Raw genomic sequence first — 17,965 nt, forward strand, 5'->3', positions numbered from 1 at the left:
GAGTTGTTGTTGTTTTATTTTCACCCACCAGGCTACCAGTCAGGAAGTTATAGAGAGCAACGTTATGTAATGACTCAGCAAGTTGTGAGTCAGTGTGGATTATCTTGCTGATACCCTTTAACCCATGTTTATGTTTATCTCCTGTGTGTTTTCAAATCCTTCCGACTTACGGCATTGGTTGGCACTTCCCGCGTTAATGTGGTTCCACTCTTTCCTGGGAAGCTTACACATCCTGGTTGTCATGTCCTCGGCCGTACCACTAGAGGGAGCCACTCTGTGATGGGTGAGGTCAGCCTAACAGAAATAACGTGATCAGCCCGGTGCTGATCAGAGGCCAAGGCGACAGGTTACAGGTAACATATTTCAGATTTATTAAAAAACACATAGGTAACAAGTCAGAGCTTTGGCTAGGAATGATTTGGAAAAGAACTGAAGGCATTATTCCACAAAACATTCACAGTGTGTGCTACAGACAGAGAGCAGGGAAGTGTTCTAGAAGCATTTGCGGTGGACGATGGAGGGCCCGGCCTCGTCGTACTCCTGTTTGCTGATCCACATCTGCTGGAAGGTGGACAGAGAGGCCAGGATGGAGCCGCCAATCCAGACAGAGTATTTGCGCTCGGGAGGGGCAATGATCTGTTGGTCAGGATGAGGAAGGAGGGCCGTTAATGCACTAGAACGGGGCCTGGGCATTCCAGCATGGTCCGAATTTGGTGACCCCTGCTGAAGCTTCATGGGCAACAGGGACAGTCTTGGCTGTTAGATGCTGAACCCGAACCTGAACCCTAACCCATGGGGTGTGAATAAGTTGTGGATTTAAATATTCTTCAATGAGCACGTTTGGTTTCCCGGCTTCCTTTTACACAATCTATTCCAAAGCATCTATGACACCCCTGCTGCATTCAGTCTACTACTGGGCAAACTGAAAGCTGGCCCCAAATCCTGCACGGCCTCCACTTAAGCCCTGACAATGTCCCCGACTTTCATAAGCTGTCCTTCAGCACTCAGCACGACACATACGCTCTGTGGACACGAACACCAGCAACCTGGAGGAGGAGTTTCGATTGTGCCAGAGCTTACCGCACAGGAACTCGCTGTAGACCTGACTAAGCCCACTGGGACGCACTGTTTACACAGAGGGGGCCGGGCGCCCCCTCCGGGATGAGCATGCCCCTGGGATAGGTCCGGGTTAGGCTGCCTTGGCTGGCCCTACCCACTGCATAGGCCTGACATGTAAGGACATGTTGACATTTCTTAAATCAATGAATGGTTTAGGCTCGGAGAGCAGGGTATGTCTCCCTACAGCAACTCTAAAAATAGCTATAGTTGAGTAATTCCAAATTCCACATCAGACTTGGGTAGAAATGAACATGGACACTTGGGCCAACAGATAAGGTATTTCTGAAACGGTGGTGAGAGGGTTTAATTTCTGTTTATCCCTTGAGCTCTGGTTGAACATTTATTTTTAATACAAGTACGTGATATTTACTGAGCACTTACCATGTGCCGAGCACATGTACTATCTCATTTAATCCTCATAACCACTTTGAAGAGTAAGTACTGAATTACTCCCATATTCCAAAGGAGGACACAGAGGCTGAGAGAGGTTTAAGTAATTGACCTTGATCACACCGGTTGGTACGTATCAGACCCAGTATGCAAACCTGGACCTCTCCCAGGTATGTTTTTGTTTTGTTTTAGAAATAACTTTTCGTCTTCGTATAATTTTGGTTTTACAGAAAAGTGGTAAAGACAGTACAGAGAGTTCCTATAGACCACCCCCCACCCCCATTCAGTGTCAGTTTCCCCTAATGTCACCATCTTACTGTGCCAGGTTTTTAATGGTTTGCTCTCATCACACTGGAGCTCAAAGTTCTACATTCATTTCTATTCAACACTCCAAGTTTGAAGAACTAGAAACTACCCAACTCTAGCTGGGTGTCTGCCATATACCCCCAACCTAGGTTGCTTTGTCAGCAACCCTAGCAGCTGGTTTCATGTCCCTCCCTCCGGGGTGGGAAGATGAGGTGGTAAGTGCCCATCGGAGGGGCATCCGAGAATCACAAATCCTCAGAAAACAGTCTCTCTCCTCTTAACCCGCAGAATTCCGAGCCTCTAAGGTGGAGAGAGAGCAGGCTTCCGTCTATCCCTCCCTGTTATGTTAGCTGCAGACCCTTTCAAAAATGGAGTGCAAATCACAGAGCACTTGTCTGAACACCTCTCGTGTGTGTGAACTGCCCCCAGGGGGCCCCTTCTCCTGCTCCCTGGGACGTGGATCAGAAGGTCGCAGCCTGGCCTCCTGATTTCAGAGTGATAACAGCCTTTGAGAAGTCACCAGCCACGTGTAAGTTTGCCTCCAAAGAATGATGGCCTTTTAATCTGAGTTTCTTTGACTGTCACTCAAAACTCACACAGTGTAGGGGCTCTGATGGCTCAAGGACTGAGCTTGGTCATCCTGGGGTCATGCTGCGCTTTTGAGCACTTGTATCAAAGGGTATGTCAGACAGGGAGATGAAGATAAAATTCTAACTCCTGGCCACTGAGATGGAGTCACATTTAGTACTGGAGGAGGAGTATACACTATTGAATCTACAGGGTTTACGCCTCTTCAGAAATAAGTCTGGCTCATCTGTAATACTTGTAATGCTCTATACATGACATGCACTATTTTTGTGATGAGGAAAAACACCAAAATGTGTATTTTAGTGAGATATGGACACATGGGGGGCTCTATTGACCTTCACTGCAGCTGCTGAAAGTAGCTGATTGACAAGGATAAGTACAGATTAGATTTTGTACAAGATAATTCAACTTCTTTATGAACTGAACTGACCTATATCGTTTAAAGTATGGGACTTGCGGACTTTTAACCACTGCCTAGCTCTAAAACCCGTGAGTGCGTGTGACCAAGATGCAGCCTCTGAAGAGTCCTTCACCTCTTGGCTGTAGGGCTGGCATTGCCAGCAGCATACATGGGTCCGTCACGGAACTGTACCTTGATCTTCATGGTGCTGGGCGCCAGGGCCGTGATCTCCTTCTGCATGCGGTCGGCAATGCCGGGGTACATGGTGGTGCCCCCGGATAGGACGTTGTTAGCATAGAGGTCCTTCCTGATGTCAATATCGCATTTCATGATGCTGTTGTAGGTGGTTTCATGGATGCCAGCAGACTCCATCCCTGGAAAAGAGACACAGGCCATGGTCCTTGGGTGGTGAATAAAGCCCAGGTTGACGTGGAAGACGATGCGAGCAACTGGATGATCTTACACTGGACCGAAGCTAGGCAGGCATGATGCTCTGGGAACCAGCCATCTCAGGACCGAAAGGTCCTCGAATGCCCCATGTCCTCCTACCTCTTGTCTAGGGAGGAAGCCCTGCCTCAGCATCTCTGGGAGGGTGGGGGGCTACAACATCATATCCCTAATTTTTAATAGACTCACTACTATAAATGATTCAAATAAGAAGCCAAGTCTTCAGATTGCCAGCAGAAGCTTCCATGCTGAGCCAATGTTGCAGCCGTTGCTCAGAACTTTCCCCAAGTCTCTCTTTGGCTGCTGCCTTGTTTTTACTCCTCAAAGCTTTATGATGCTGAATCATCCAAAAAAAAAAAGCTTCATTTTATTCGGACAAAGACTCGCTTTTCTTCAATCTTTGCAGTTTTGTGATGTAATACTAATAACGCTTAGTGATTAATTACAGCCAATATCTAATAAGCATTGAATGCTCATGTCAGCCAAGTCCTGGGCTAAGTGCCCCCCCCCCAGCTCGTGTAATCCTCACAGCCACCCTATGAAATAGGTACTATGACAGTCCTCATTTTATAGAGGAGGACCCTGAGACTTCAGGGTCCAAGGTCATGAATAGAGAATTAAGACTCAAACCCAGGCTCACCCCTCCCGAAGACTGCCCTCTGTAAACAACTGTGCTAACCCGTCTCCCAAGGTCAGTGCTAACGTAGGATTGGGCATTTCCATTTTTCTCTCCCCCTATTATTCCCAAACTCAGCATTCAACCTATCCTTCCCATCCATCCATCTGGCGGCTCCACTGTGTCCTAAGCACAGAGAGTATCTGATTCTTTCACTGTAAACCACACACCAAGAATGCTTTGGGCTTGATTACAACATAGACAATGTTTTCTTAAAAAGAAAACTCCTTTTCTGGTCTCCTTAACTCTTAAAAATGTGACATTCTTTCCTTTGCCCTGGTTTAGAAATGCACTTGGTTTTGTGGCCCCTGTCACATGTCCCCACACGCAGAAGGGTGCTGGGGGCTGAGGGTTGGCTGGGTGCAGGAGGAGAGGGTGGTCTCCCCAGAAGCAGGGGCAGGGTGTGCTGCCTACCGATGAACGAGGGCTGGAACAGGGTCTCTGGGCAGCGGAACCGCTCGTTACCGATGGTGATCACCTGCCCGTCAGGCAGCTCGTAGCTCTTCTCGAGGGAAGAGGAGGACGCAGCAGTGGCCATCTCGTTTTCAAAGTCCAGGGCTACATAGCACAGTTTCTCCTTGATGTCCCGGACAATCTCACGCTCAGCTGTCAGCGAGATACAAACATGGTTTGTACAGGCGGTAAAAATCCACCTGCCCGGGCTTCCCTGGTGGCGCAGTGGTTGAGAGTCCGCCTGCCGTTGCAGGGGACGTGGGTTCGTGCCCCGGTCCGGGAAGATCCCACATGCCGCGGAGCGGGTGGGCCCGTGAGCCATGGCCTCTAAGCCTGCGCATCCGGAGCCTGTGCTCCGCAACGGGAGAGGCCACAACAGTGAGAGGCCCGCGTACCACACACACACACAAAATCCACCTGTCCTACTGCAGGCTCTCCTACAATACAGGCTCCATCCACAAAGTGTATAAGTTCGACATTACATTCCGCACCCCCAAATCCATCAGGGCAATTAAATTACAAGTCCACTGTGGAACCGCTTCTGTTCCCAGCGGAGTGCCTCACACAGAAGGTTCTTAGCAAATATTGTCTGGAAAGTTCAGGACAGGATGAAAATGAGCTGGCTAGAAAAAGGCAAAGAGCAGGAAATCCTTAATACGTTAACTTTTTTGCACGATTAACTAATGAATCTGCATTATAAGTGCTTTATAACAGTTTGTTATATTGGATTTTCAGTTGACCAGGAAGACGCGTGCCGAAGCCCCCCCTTAGAGGCCCCTACAGTTTCAAAAGCTCCAGAGACCCGTGTCATCTGGGCCAGGTAGATTCTAGCTCAAACCCTTGGAAAATTCATCACCTTCCAGAAAGAGGCAGGCCCTGGCTCAGGACAAGACCCAGTTGAGAAGGCCCCAGTGGTACCTGGAAGAAGTGGGCAGGCAGACCACTTTCAGACCCCTGCCCTCTGAAGTTCTAAGCTATTGGTTCCCTCTGGGCCCCTGGGAACCTTCTGGAAGCATCTTGGAATTCTTCATGGGGAGTAGAGGAGGAACAGAATTCACTCAACTGCCTACTGCAAAAGGAGAGTTTAACATCTTCAGGGCTCAAACTTGGAGTCTAGAATAAGCCTCAGGGATGTCCAGAAACCTAAACATTTGGACAAGACCAAACTGGCCAAGGGAGGGCGGGCGGCCAGGGTCAAGGGCACTGAGGACGTCCTGACGTCTCTAGTATAGTCTGCCTCTGGGCAGCAGAACACCAGTTTATAGTCTGAAGACAAATGTGTCGCTGCCTGCGGGTTGCTATTAATAGTCACTAACAAGGGCTGCATGCCTCCTCAGGGCCAGGAATTCGACGTGCACGATCTCATTTACTACTCACAACATCCTTGTGAGAAAGGGTCTATGATTACTCCCATTTTACAGATGAAGAGGCTATGGCTTAGTGAACTTGGGCATCTAGTCCAAGGTCACACAGCTAGTGAGTGGCAGAATTGGGACCCAAGTCCTACCGAGATGTCTCCAAAGACTGCCCATCACCACGCCATACCAACTTCAGTCTCTATGTGTGAATGGAAGGAATTAAAAAATGTTCAAATGGTGCAACTCTGACTAGCTCATCATACCAGATGGTTATAACTGTTCTTCTTGAAGAAATAGTGTAATCGTTTAGCGATTTCACGTAGCAAAATACGCACTGCTTTGCCCTGGGCATTAGAATCAGGCCTTGATACCTGCAAGGCTGCCTCCCATTGTTTCCTTGGATAATCACCAAGTTCCGGAAGAACACCCCGCCCTTACACCCCCCCCCTTTATCTCCCGCAGGCCTCACCTGTGGTCACGAAGGAATAGCCTCGCTCGGTCAGGATCTTCATGAGGTAGTCGGTGAGATCTCGGCCAGCCAGGTCCAGACGCATGATGGCGTGGGGCAGGGCATAGCCCTCATAGATGGGCACATTGTGGGTAACACCATCTCCAGAGTCCAGCACAATGCCTGGGGGACAGTTGTACACAATAAAAGTCACCAGGGCAGCTGGTGTGTGATCACTTACTGGTCTAGTAGAAGGGGAATCTCTAAGCCTCTTATTTGAAAGGAAGGAAGGCATTTGATAGGAGAAGTGGGGCAAGGCTGGATAAAGATAAAAAAAGAAAAGAACAGGAAGAGGGAAACAATAGGAGAAGTCCTCCTGGAAATACAAGTTAAAGGACTTAATTTTAAAGGTGAGAAGAAGACCTCTGAGGGCTGGAATTAGCCCTGTCAATTTAAACTAAACCCCAATCCATCACAACCCACATGTTTATGAACCATTAAATCCTGTAACTGATGGTGTATTTAACTGAGGCTCTCACCCCTCCCAACCACTTACCAGTTGTACGTCCAGAGGCGTAGAGGGACAGCACCGCCTGAATAGCCACGTACATGGCTGGGACATTGAAAGTCTCAAACATGATCTGCAAAGCAATTCAAAGAGCTGAGTTAGTGATGCTGCCAGTCTTACCAAGAATGCACAAGACAGCATCTTGTTGAGGAATGCAGAGGGCCCACGTGGTTCTGGGTAGAGGAAACTAAGGTAAAGGAGGGCCAGGGCAGCCTTGGTTACTAGTCAAGGAGAAATGAAGGTGTAAATGAAGAAACCATTATACCAGAGGCCTGATGGCATGGAGAGGGGGACACATGACCAGACAGGTATAAGGAGGGTCTAGCTTCTGGCCCTGGCCCTGGCCCTGAGTTGAACATGACCTGGGAGAATTCACCAAACTAACAGCTGAATAACGTGGGCTTCATTCCAGGTCTCTTGATTACAAATGGAGGAGGAGTTTGGATGAGAAGGGTTCTAAGTGTCCTCCAGTGTGAACAGCCCAGGACTTAATACTGTTATCAAAGCCAAAAGAAACAAAAGACAGCATCTATACTTCTCTGGTGTATGAAAGAGCCCCCTTTTTTTTTTTTTTTTTTTTTGGCCACGCGGCTTGCAGATCTTAGTTCCCTGACCAGGGATTGAACCCAGGCCCTCTGCAGTGAAAACTCAAGAGTCCTAACCACTGGACCGCCAGGGAATTCCCGAAAAAGGCCTTTTAAACCTGAAGCTCCGACTGGCTGAATGAGCCCTGTTCTGTGGTCTGAGGTGCGTTTAATCTGTTCCACTTTTTTATGTAGTTGCAGCCCTAGAATCTGAGGCCACTCTGGCTGCAGTGAAGGAGCCCTGATTCCTGGAAGAAAAGAACCGCCTGCTGGTAACAGAGGACCAAGTATGAATGTCAATGTGGCAGCTCACGCAGTCTAGGGACACGATTAGAACGAGAGTCCCTCCGGGTCAAGCATTAGAAATCTGTGCCCACGGAGATGCCCACAGACCACCATTTCTCCCTCTGCAAAACCCTCCCTGGTCTATTCACCAGAGTGAATATCTAGCATCATTTGCTAGACGGCCATAATTCCCAACTATATTTTTCACCATTCACAGGAAAAATAGCCCCCATAAGAAACAACATCTCTTGCTACATGAGCACTTCCCAGGCACACAGACGTTCCCCTGTAGAGAACAGCTGCTAGTGTGTTGGTGTAGCGCCTAGAACTCTTCCGAGAAAAAGACCCTGCAGTGTTGACATTTATTATTCTCTGAGGTCAAAAGGTCACGGGCCAAATCCAAGCTCTGCCACTTCTAGCTGTGTGACCTTGGGACAATCACCTAATGTCCTTGAGCCTCGATTTCTTCATTTATATGATCAGCATACGAATAGCTCCTGCTTTACGTTGTTAAGATTTAAAGAGACAATGCGTATAAAATGCTTAGCCCAGTGCCTAACCATAGCAAGCATGAAATTGACACTAGGTGTGTTTATTTAGCAGCTCATCCAAACTGGACATCTTGTCTGGCCGGTGGAATGGATGGTCTCCTGATCCAAAACTTTTGAGCTTCAGACAAGTGACAATAACGACAATAATAACTGTTTGTTGAAGGTTATCATACCAGGTACCACGAAACACATCAATCCTTTGAAAAATAATGTACTAATATTATTCCCAACATATGGACAAGGAAACTGAGGCTCTGAGAAACTAAGTGGATTCTTTAAAGTCACATAACTGATTAAGTGACAGATCGAGTTTTCAAACCGGGATCTGTTGGACTCCAGAACCAAAATTCCCCATTTTATGTTATCCTGCCCTTTGAAATGACTTCTCCTTAGAAGGTTTTACCCTAAACATGTCACCTTTTCAGTTAAATCTTGGAAATTTCCTGCTGCTCTTGGAACCAAGGGGCTGTTCCTGCAGTAAGGATGTCAGTGCCACCAGGATGCTCCTGGCCTTTGGAATTCTGGAAAGTTATCAGCCTGTGAGTGGACTGTTTGGTGGGCCTTCTCGCTGCTGTCCTGCACAACCCCTTTAACACAGGACTTTCCCCAGACACCAAAGTGCTGGGCCCTGGAGTGCATATTTACCTGGGTCATTTTCTCCCGGTTGGCTTTGGGGTTCAGGGGTGCCTCGGTGAGCAGGGTTGGATGCTCTTCAGGGGCAACGCGAAGCTCATTGTAGAAAGAGTGGTGCCAGATCTAGCAGGGGGACCGAGGAAAAGCACAATGATGTGACGCTGTAGGGGCGCTGCAGTCCTCAAAACGCAATCAAAATGGGCTAAGGAAACCAGGTTCAAATAAAATGCTAGAAGTACTCATTATGTGTCCACAGCTTTACAGATGCAGAGACTGAAACTCAAGGACTGTAAATAACTTGCTGAGCATTCACAGCTAGTAGGTGAATGAGCAAAAACGCAAACCCAGGCCTATGAGGCAGGATGGAGTAGTGGTTAAGGGTACAGGCTCTGGCATCAAACCTGGGTTCAAATCCTGGCTTAACCACTTCTTGGTTATGTGAGCTTTGGCAAATTTTAACCCTTCTCAGCCACAATCTCTCCATGGGTAATATAAAAATAATTTGTGGGCTTCCCTGGTGGCGCAGTGGTTGAGAGTCCGCCTGCCGATGCAGGGGACACGGGTTCGTGTCCCAGTCCGGGAAGGTCCCACATGCCGCGGAGCGGCTGGGCCCGTGAGCCATGGCCGCTGAGCCTGTGCGTCCGGAGCCTGTGCTCCGCAGCGGGAGAGGCCACAACAATGAGAGGCCCGCATACCGAAAAAAAAAAAATTTGTATGTCTTTGTGAGACTTAAGTCAGGGAACCCTAGAGTTGCTACTTAGCCCAGAGTAAATGTTACTATTATTCAACAATATCTTCTTTACCCGCTATTTCCACTTTAGTTAATATTCATGGGCAAATGACTTAGAGTAGCAAGTAAAAGGACAAATGAATGAATATATGAAAGGATGAATGAAGCTGACCTAATTGCCTAATTGCCACTTTTAATATTGGAGGGAAATTTTGCTCTGCTCCATTCCCTTCTTTGTTCCCCAGGGCTGAGAGAAGCCTGCCTTGGTCAGCACACTCTGGACTTTTCGTTCATGGGCAGACATTTGGCCTTCATGTGTTTCCAAAAAAAGCCAGTGTCTATTTCTAGCATGTCCGTGCGATGTACTTTGGACATACTTGTGTTTGCTTCATGGTTGAGCATCCTCTTTATTTTTTTTATTTTTATTTTTGAGCTGTTTCTTTTTTTAATTTAATTTTTATTTTCTATTGGAGTATAGTTGATTCACAACGTTGTGTTCGTTTCAGGTGTGCAGCAAAGTGATTCAGTTATACATATATGTATATCCATACTTTTTCAGCTTCTTTTCCCATATAGGTTATTACAGAGTATTAAGTAGAGTTCCCTGTGAGCATCCTCTTTAATCCCTGGATGCCATAAAGAGCAAACCACTGTGAAAAAGGTTCAGTTAACTAGTTATTTTTAAAAGCCTGAAAATTCTCCCCTAGCACCAGAAATATTAAATTCATTCAGAATTAAAACAAAATAAAACAAGAACTGCTAGCGAAAGCTCATACACTAATAAAAGCTAGATCGACTTTAAAGAGTGTTTATCTTATCGCAGTTACTTTGGTTTTGAATTTGTTGTTTCTAGAAAGGAAATGAGACTCCTGAAAGTTCTATTCCTTTGATGGAGTAAAAGCAGCACAGTGTTCAAGAAATCAAAAAAAAAAAAAAAGTGAAGAAAAGAAATTCTACCGATCGTATTATATACTACGGATACTCTGAAGCATCGTTTAAAAACCAACCAATCCCTCTCTCTCTCTCTCTCTCTCTTATTCTTCTCTCTCTCTCTCTCTCTCTCTCATTCTTCTCTCTCTCTCTCTCTCTTATTCTTCTCTCTCTCTCTCTCTCTCTCTCTCTCTCTCTCTCTCTCTCAGACCCTTTGAATTTAAATTTTAAAAATTATGGAATGCTTTATTTGTTCCAAGGATCTTTCTCCAGGTGCGTCCCTCTGAGACGCTGCCAGCTCCATGGAGAATCTCTTAAAAGAGTATTTTCCTCCTATTAATATCTTCTTCACAGTGAAAACTGCAGTCTTAACCAAATCCAGAATCTTAGACTCAGTAAACCTAAGGAAACACAATTTTTGTAGAGAAGCAGAAGTTTCAGCATTATTACTGATAAATCCTAGCAACACTATTTTCTTTTACACTAGTGGAGAGAGAGAGAGAGAGAGAGAGAGAGAGAGAGAGAGAGAGAGTGTGTGTGTGTGTGTGTGTGTATGGAGCTGAGAGATATATAAAAGTCCAGATGTTCTGGTTCTAATATATTTGCTGCATTTTAAAAATTTAAGTCACTTTCTCATTATTTCTTCTGCTTTTTCTCTGATCACTTGTGTTTCCATAATGCCTAATAACAAACATCAAAATCCTAGGATTTAACTCTTCTCCTCATTAGCTCTTCTATATGGGTCTGGGAGATAAAGACTTCACTTAAGGCAACACAGGGAGATACTTTTAAAAATGTTTATTTAAAAATTTTTGTCATGTGCTTGGGCTTCAATATGTTGAGGAACATTCAGGAATGTATGAATGTATAGCTTTCTATAGTGAAAACTAAAAAATATATATATATATTTTAAATGTTCAGGGTGAGTTAATGAAAAACTTTCAAGAATGGGTGGGTGAAGGCAACCCTTTGTTCTCCTGGCTGCTACTCATATAATGCTTGTCCTCGGAGGGCAAGCCAGTGGACTGAGCAAGTCTATTAATACCCACCATTGTCTAAGGGCTACTGTTCTCATCTGCAGAGCTAGCTCACTCTAATTGGTTTATAAACCCTGATAGGCAAAGGATTTGCTTTTTTTTTTAATTTAAAGAAACAGTTCAGGATTTTCTTTTTTCCAGTTAGTAATAATCTAGAAGGAACATCAACAAGTAAAAGTACAATTGGGCAAAGTGAGCCAGTTCTTTTCCCCAGCAGTAGCAAGATGTTTGGAAACAGGAGCCCCAGGAATTATGCATGAATCTCCCGGTACCTTCTCCATGTCGTCCCAGTTGGTGATGATGCCGTGTTCTATCGGGTACTTCAGGGTCAGGATTCCTCTTTTGCTTTGTGCTTCATCACCCACGTAGCTGTCTTTTTGTCCCATTCCCACCATCACCCCCTAAAAAAGGTTCAACACATCACGAGCCAGCCTCTCTCAGAACTTGTGAACTGATTACAGTCCAAACACAAAGGGTTAAATCATTGCGCTAGAAAGTTCCTTTGGGTACCAACAATGATTTGCTGAATCCTACTGTCACTAAGTTCTTACGAAACAGCCTTAGTTGATTGGAAACAGGCCTGACTAGTTCTCTCAAATAGCAGAGAACCCTGGGGGTAAGGCAACTTTGTGTCATTTATCTTCTACATCCCTTGATGAGCTCTCTTAGGGCAAAGATTGTATCTGTCTTGTTCTCCACTATGACAAATTGCCTGGCACACATTCGGCACTCAATCATTATTTGTTGAATGGATATGTAAATTTTTACATATTAGTTAAATGGCATTTTGCCCCTTATAAATCCTTTAAACTGTACTTTTGAACTTGCCACCTACCCAAGAGTATATCTAACTGTTATAAGCAAAAACATTATTTCTACAAATGATCACTTTGTGCTTGATTTCTCATAGATAAATTCATACCAATCAACACTGACATCTGCCTAAAGTAGTGGGATGTATTTTTTAATCATTATGGTGAAGCTCTAAAAAAGAGAGAATTCTCATTACTAAAATTTAAAATTGCACTGGAGTGACTTAAAATTGCAAAACAGTCGTGGCTACTATAGTTCCATAAGTAGTGATTTATGCAAAATATCTCCATCCCAGAAGTTCAACAAAGGGACAGAGTTCATTCATGGGGAGAGGCTTCTATTATTTGCTCTTGTGAATCTATGCCAAATTGAAAGCTTAAATATCAATCAGATAGGCTCCATGTGCAAAATACATTTCTGCTGTGAAGGAGAATTTCTGAGATGAAACTCTCAGTTTTTACCCTGTGGCTGCCATCAACATTTTGTTTCTACATAATGCTATGTAAAATTACCGTGTGGCTGTCCACATGTATTTTGTTGACAGCTAAGAGATGGAAAATTACATTTGGTAACAATGCTGATTTTCATCTAACATTAGGTTCTGTGAGAGTGAGTGACCTGGGCTTTTATTTTAGTTTCTTTCCAAAGAGTAGCTATGGAATACATCAGATAACTCATAAACTCATAAATATTTCTGATGCTGATGACAATGATTACATTTAGACAAAAAGGATTTATGAAAAAGGGTCAGTCTTTGTATCTGATAGACACCCAATAGATAATCTATCAACATCGTGTATTAAATTGGCACTTATTTCTAGACGTCAATCATCAGAGGTACATTTTTAACATGGTTACATAATTCCCGGGCAGAGAGCAACAGACAATCTATGAATACCCATAGCGGGTACCAGAGACATAGAGGGACCAAATCTATAGCCTTGTTTCTCTCTGTTCCAGAGAAAATTTTCCTCACCTGATGTCTGGGACGTCCCACAATGGACGGGAAAACAGCCCTGGGAGCATCGTCCCCAGCAAAGCCAGCCTTACAGAGCCCAGAGCCATTGTCACACACCAGGGCGGTGCTGTCCTCTTCTTCACACATATTGGCTGGAGCTGCGACACAGGGTCCTGCAGGGAACAGGGAGGAAGCCACCCCGCTGTTATCCAACAGTCTTGGCACTTAACCTGACCACTCCCACCTTCCAGGCTGGGTTGAGACCCCTCCTGTGCACTCCTAGAGCGCCTTCTGCTGATTCTTATCTAACACAGCATTTATCTCAAAGTACTTTCATTAGACTGAAAACTTTTTATAACTAAAACTCTGATGTCCACGTTCATACAACAGGTCTCTAGCACCGTGCCTGGGACGTCACATGTGCTCACAAGCACTTTAAAGACTGACTAAGTAAGTGAATGAATGAACTACTGCAGAGCACATATGGAATATCAGACCATGAGATCAGATATTCACAGGGACAAGTCATTTGTTAAAGAAGTATCTGGAATTTGCTGTCTGTATCCAACCATCTTCACATTTTTCTAGGTATGTTATAACTTCAAATTTTTTTCAAAAACGTAGGTTTTGAGGAATGGGCAGCATGTGAAAATTTGGATATATTGAGACATTTAATGTAAAATGTTTAAAAGAAAATTCTCTTTTGGATCCTGAAGACTTTAAATTTTACCCTTGGAAAAACATTAGAACCAATCAAAACTTTCTAAGAAGGTGCTTTAAATTTTAGGGACCACAGTTATTCCATTAATAAAAACCACTGCTACCCTGTAAGTCCAACAAGCCAGGGTGAATCCAAAACCTTACACATCATGCAGTAGAATGCTTTGTTGCCATTAAAAAAGATAAATAAAAGGATAAGTTACAGGTATATTCTTATGTGATACTAGGTTAGAGAAATTAACATTGTACGATCCCATTAAAAATGTATTTTTATGCACTAGAAGAAGATTAATCATATTTACCATGATGTTGATGGGGGTTATTTGTGAAGTGGTGGGTTTTCTGGGTGTTTTAAATGATCATCCCTGGGTTCTGTAATATTTTCTAAATAAATTGAGCGTGTATTCTTTTAGTAAGAAAGCAATATTTCAAATATCCCATTGTTAAGCTTGTATCCTACGGCAAAATTTGGAAGGCTGGAGCACAAGTAACAACTTAGAGATCTGGGAAATCGAAGGCTTATTAGAGAACGTTTTCATTTAATGCCCTCGTTTCTCAAATGAGAAAACTCAGGGGAAGCGATTTGCTCAAGGGCACTCAGGGCCTTACAGGCAAAGTTGAACCAGAGATCAGGTCCCCTTGGCTACCCTTCAGCTTTCAATCTAGACCCCTTCCCTTTTCTAAGCAGAATTAGGTGAAAAATAGTTTTTAAAGGGAAGGACACCCAGAGTTCTCTGCCTGACTTTGAGATGATAGGATTTAAGGTTCAGGAAGAGTCTTCTAAGTTGGTGAACTCATTGCACCCCCAGGCCTAGATACAAAAGGCAACTCTTTTAAGGAAATTTCTGGGACCTAAGAAAAGACAAAAACGCTATTACAGTTTGAGTTGTGCCGGACCATTCCCATGAAAGCAATGCTCTGTCTTTCCAAATGCCTAGAACTTCCATGGCAGTGTCTCATACAACATAACCCTTTGCAAAGAGCATGAACCTCAACTGAGAGAACATATCTTAAAATCCAGGACATGTACTATTATCGCCAACTGACAAACCAGGGAATCAAGACTCAAGTTGGAATGATTTGTCCAAGATCCCAAAACTGGTAGAGTTAGGACACTAAAAATCACAGCACGTGAGGATTATGGGCTTGGATCCTGGAGTCTCACTCTGGATTTGAGTGTGGCCTTCACCGCTTAGAAGCTATGTGACTTAGTCAGTTATGTAACATCTCTAAATCAGTTTCTTTATCTATGAAACAGCAGTAAAATCTGTATGTAGCCCATAGAGTTCTTATGGGGATTAGATTTTCTAAAAGGCATTAAAAATAATTTATGGTGGCATATACATTATGAATAAATATTATTTAAAAATTTTTAGCATCATTATGTGATGATTATCATTATCCAGATCTTTTTACTTCCAGTCTTTGCTTTCTCTCCACACTCCCTCTAGGCCTACCACAGAAACCTTCAACTTGTGGACTCTACTTGTGAGAATGGAAAATGAGGTTTATCAATGGCCTACTCTTTCTTTTCCCACCCTTCCCTTCCCTTTCCAGACACTGAATTATGTTTGGCAGTCATGTGATTTGGCTTCCTTCCTAGCAGATTAAGAAGCAAAAAGAGAGATGAGAAATGTAAGAGAGAGAAGGCGGAAAAGCAGTCGGCGTCGGAGGCATGTGTCAGAGGCTGTCAGCACTGGACCAGCAGCCTCTCTGGATGTGCTAAGCAGACTTGCCAAAACAAAAGTAAGGGCTGAAAACAGGATAAAATATTTGGAATTAGGAGGCTCTAAAAATGTGATGGTGTGGTCACTATGAATACACATGTCCTTAGTAACCCTTTCCTGGGGCAGGAAGGGTTTGGGGGAGTGTTAGAATGCACTGCAGACAAAGTAGACTTAACGCTCAGATCAGCAAGCCTGCAGAAAATAAAAAGATCTCAACATTTGGTAAATGTGTTTTTATTTGGCAAAAAAAGAAAGAAAGAAAACGTCCAGGAAGAATTTTAAAATCTCTTAAAGGAGCACTGTCGTTAGAGAAATCTGTGTCCCCAGAAAGGACCCAGCTCAGTGGTTTGCTACTCTTACCTAACCTGATGAGCAGCTGGGTTTGGAGCAAAGCATTTCCTAATTAGGTAAAACACACTCGAATGTCTGCTTTTGGAACAGCACCCGGGTCAGGGGGTTTGCTCTAACCGACTCGAGTGCATCTTGTGCCAAAAATGAGGAGTTAGTGGGAGGGGAACGCTCCAGGTCCCAGCTCGACAGTCTTGAAACACAAACCATATTTAGTCATGAATCACAAAATGGAAGGAAAATCTCAGTGTGAAAACTCCAGTCCGGGCTGAAGCTGCCAACTGTTGATTTACAGCAAAGAGCAGCCTGTGGTGGCAGGGCTGGCTCCCAGGTCCCGCCCGGCTGAGAAATGCAAACCAGACATCGCACAGGCTGAGACGCAAACAGCTGTCAGACGCACACCCGGCTCCCTCTCTCTTTATTCACAAAGATTCAGCGGGGCGCCTGCTGCGCTCTGCTGCAGATGACCAACCAACCGAGACGCATATATCTTTTTTTTTTTTAACATCTTTATTGGAGTATAATTGCTTTACAATGGTGTGTTAGTTTCTGCTTTAGAACAAAGTGAAGCAGTTATACATCTACATATGTTCCCATATCTCTTCCCTCCTGCGTGTCCCTCCCTCCCACCCTCCCTATCCCACCCCTCTAGGTGGTCACAAAGCACCGAGCTGATCTCCCTGTGCTATGCGGCTGCTTCCCACTAGCTATCTGTTTTACGTTTGGTAGTGTATACATGTCCATGCCACTCTCTCACTTTGTCCCAGCTTACCCTTCCCACTCCCCGTGTCCTCAAGTCCATTCTCTAGTAGGTCTGTGTCTTTATTCCCGTCTTACCCCTAGGTTCTTCATGACCTTTTTCTTTCTTTCTTAGATTCCATATATCTATGTGTTAGCATACGGTATTTGTTTTTCTCTTTCTGACTTACTTCACTGAGACGCGTATATCTTGAAGTGTAAGCTCACAGTTACACTCAAGAGACTTTCCCACAGAAGACACTACCAATGAGAGCCAGAGGAGCCCAGATGCAAATACACAAAGAGCCAATATCAAAGGCTAGGCAACCTCGGTTCAATTCTAAAATCCACTTCCAGACACCGTAGCTGCACCAAAAGTACAGTCCAGTGAGAAATCCCCACACCAAATCTGAACCACAAGCAGATACTGGAGTTTCCAGTGCCTAAATATAAATCATCATGTAACTTACTGCAGACAGCTTGACTGCGTCTCTGAAATGCACTGCAAGACCCGGGCAGTTGGTTTAGTATAAACAGATGTTGCAGGTGACACACATAGATTTCATTCCATCTTGCTCTCCCCACCCTTTCCCACACCAGGCTGCGTCTTAGCTGGGATTTTAAGGTTAGATAATTAGAGCTAAAAGCTACAATCGTGTTAGTAGTACAACCTTCATTCAAAACTTTCAGAGTGTGTGAGCCTGGCCAAAATCCCCAGAGATGACATCTGATTATGCTGGGGAATGTCAGAGCCGCTGGAATCTAAGTCACATCCCTGGGCCGATGCCACTTACCCTGAAAGTGCTCGGCTGGGCTCCTCTCCTCTGGCTGGTGTTCGGGGAAGCTGAACGCTGAAGGGTTATATAGCTCCTTGGTCTGCTCCCCTCCCACTTGCTTCCCAAACAAGGAACAAAGACAGACTTCAGCCCTCCGTTCAGTCTAACACAACCATATAGGGACCTCAGCACAAAACTCTCTAATCTGGGTGGCCGGAGGTCTGGGTCTCTTCCACCGCATTCCACTGCTCTGCTCATGAAAAGGCAGGCAGCTCAGCTGCCTGTGGGAGATAAACACCCCAAGCCTTCAGAACAATTGCTGAAATGCCCAGAGATACTGAGTGAGCCTCATGGGGCAGATGCAGGCATGGTTCGCACATTC

The 17,965-nt window shown here is 44.7% G+C and overlaps 1 protein-coding gene across 1 annotated transcript; it reads right to left on the bottom strand.

The window, feature by feature from the left end:
* Positions 1 to 347: 347 nt before the first annotated feature.
* On the bottom strand, positions 348 to 17,757 carry ACTA2 (actin alpha 2, smooth muscle). The gene is made up of 9 exons (XM_060126639.1): positions 17,602 to 17,757; positions 13,293 to 13,447; positions 11,776 to 11,904; positions 8,819 to 8,929; positions 6,742 to 6,826; positions 6,207 to 6,368; positions 4,341 to 4,532; positions 2,996 to 3,177; positions 348 to 636 (listed from the first exon to the last, which is right to left on the bottom strand). The coding sequence occupies exons 2-9, from the start codon at positions 13,419 to 13,421 to the stop codon at positions 493 to 495; spliced, it is 1,134 nt and encodes a 377-aa protein (XP_059982622.1). The 5' UTR covers positions 13,422 to 13,447; positions 17,602 to 17,757; the 3' UTR covers positions 348 to 492.
* Positions 17,758 to 17,965: the final 208 nt, after the last annotated feature.

This window comes from Lagenorhynchus albirostris, chromosome 16 (genome assembly GCF_949774975.1).
Source record: "Lagenorhynchus albirostris chromosome 16, mLagAlb1.1, whole genome shotgun sequence".
Lineage (NCBI taxonomy): Eukaryota > Metazoa > Chordata > Mammalia > Artiodactyla > Delphinidae > Lagenorhynchus > Lagenorhynchus albirostris.

Coding starts and splice junctions, on each gene's coding strand:
- ACTA2 (XM_060126639.1), bottom strand. CDS start 13,421: ATGTGTGAAGAAGAGGACAGCACCGCCCTGGTGTGTGACAATGGCTCT. Junction 8,930..11,775: donor ACTGGGACGACATGGAGAAG/GTACCGGGAGAT, acceptor TCCCCCTGCTAG/ATCTGGCACCACTCTTTCTA. Junction 4,533..6,206: donor CTATTCCTTCGTGACCACAG/GTGAGGCCTGCG, acceptor TCTCGCTGACAG/CTGAGCGTGAGATTGTCCGG.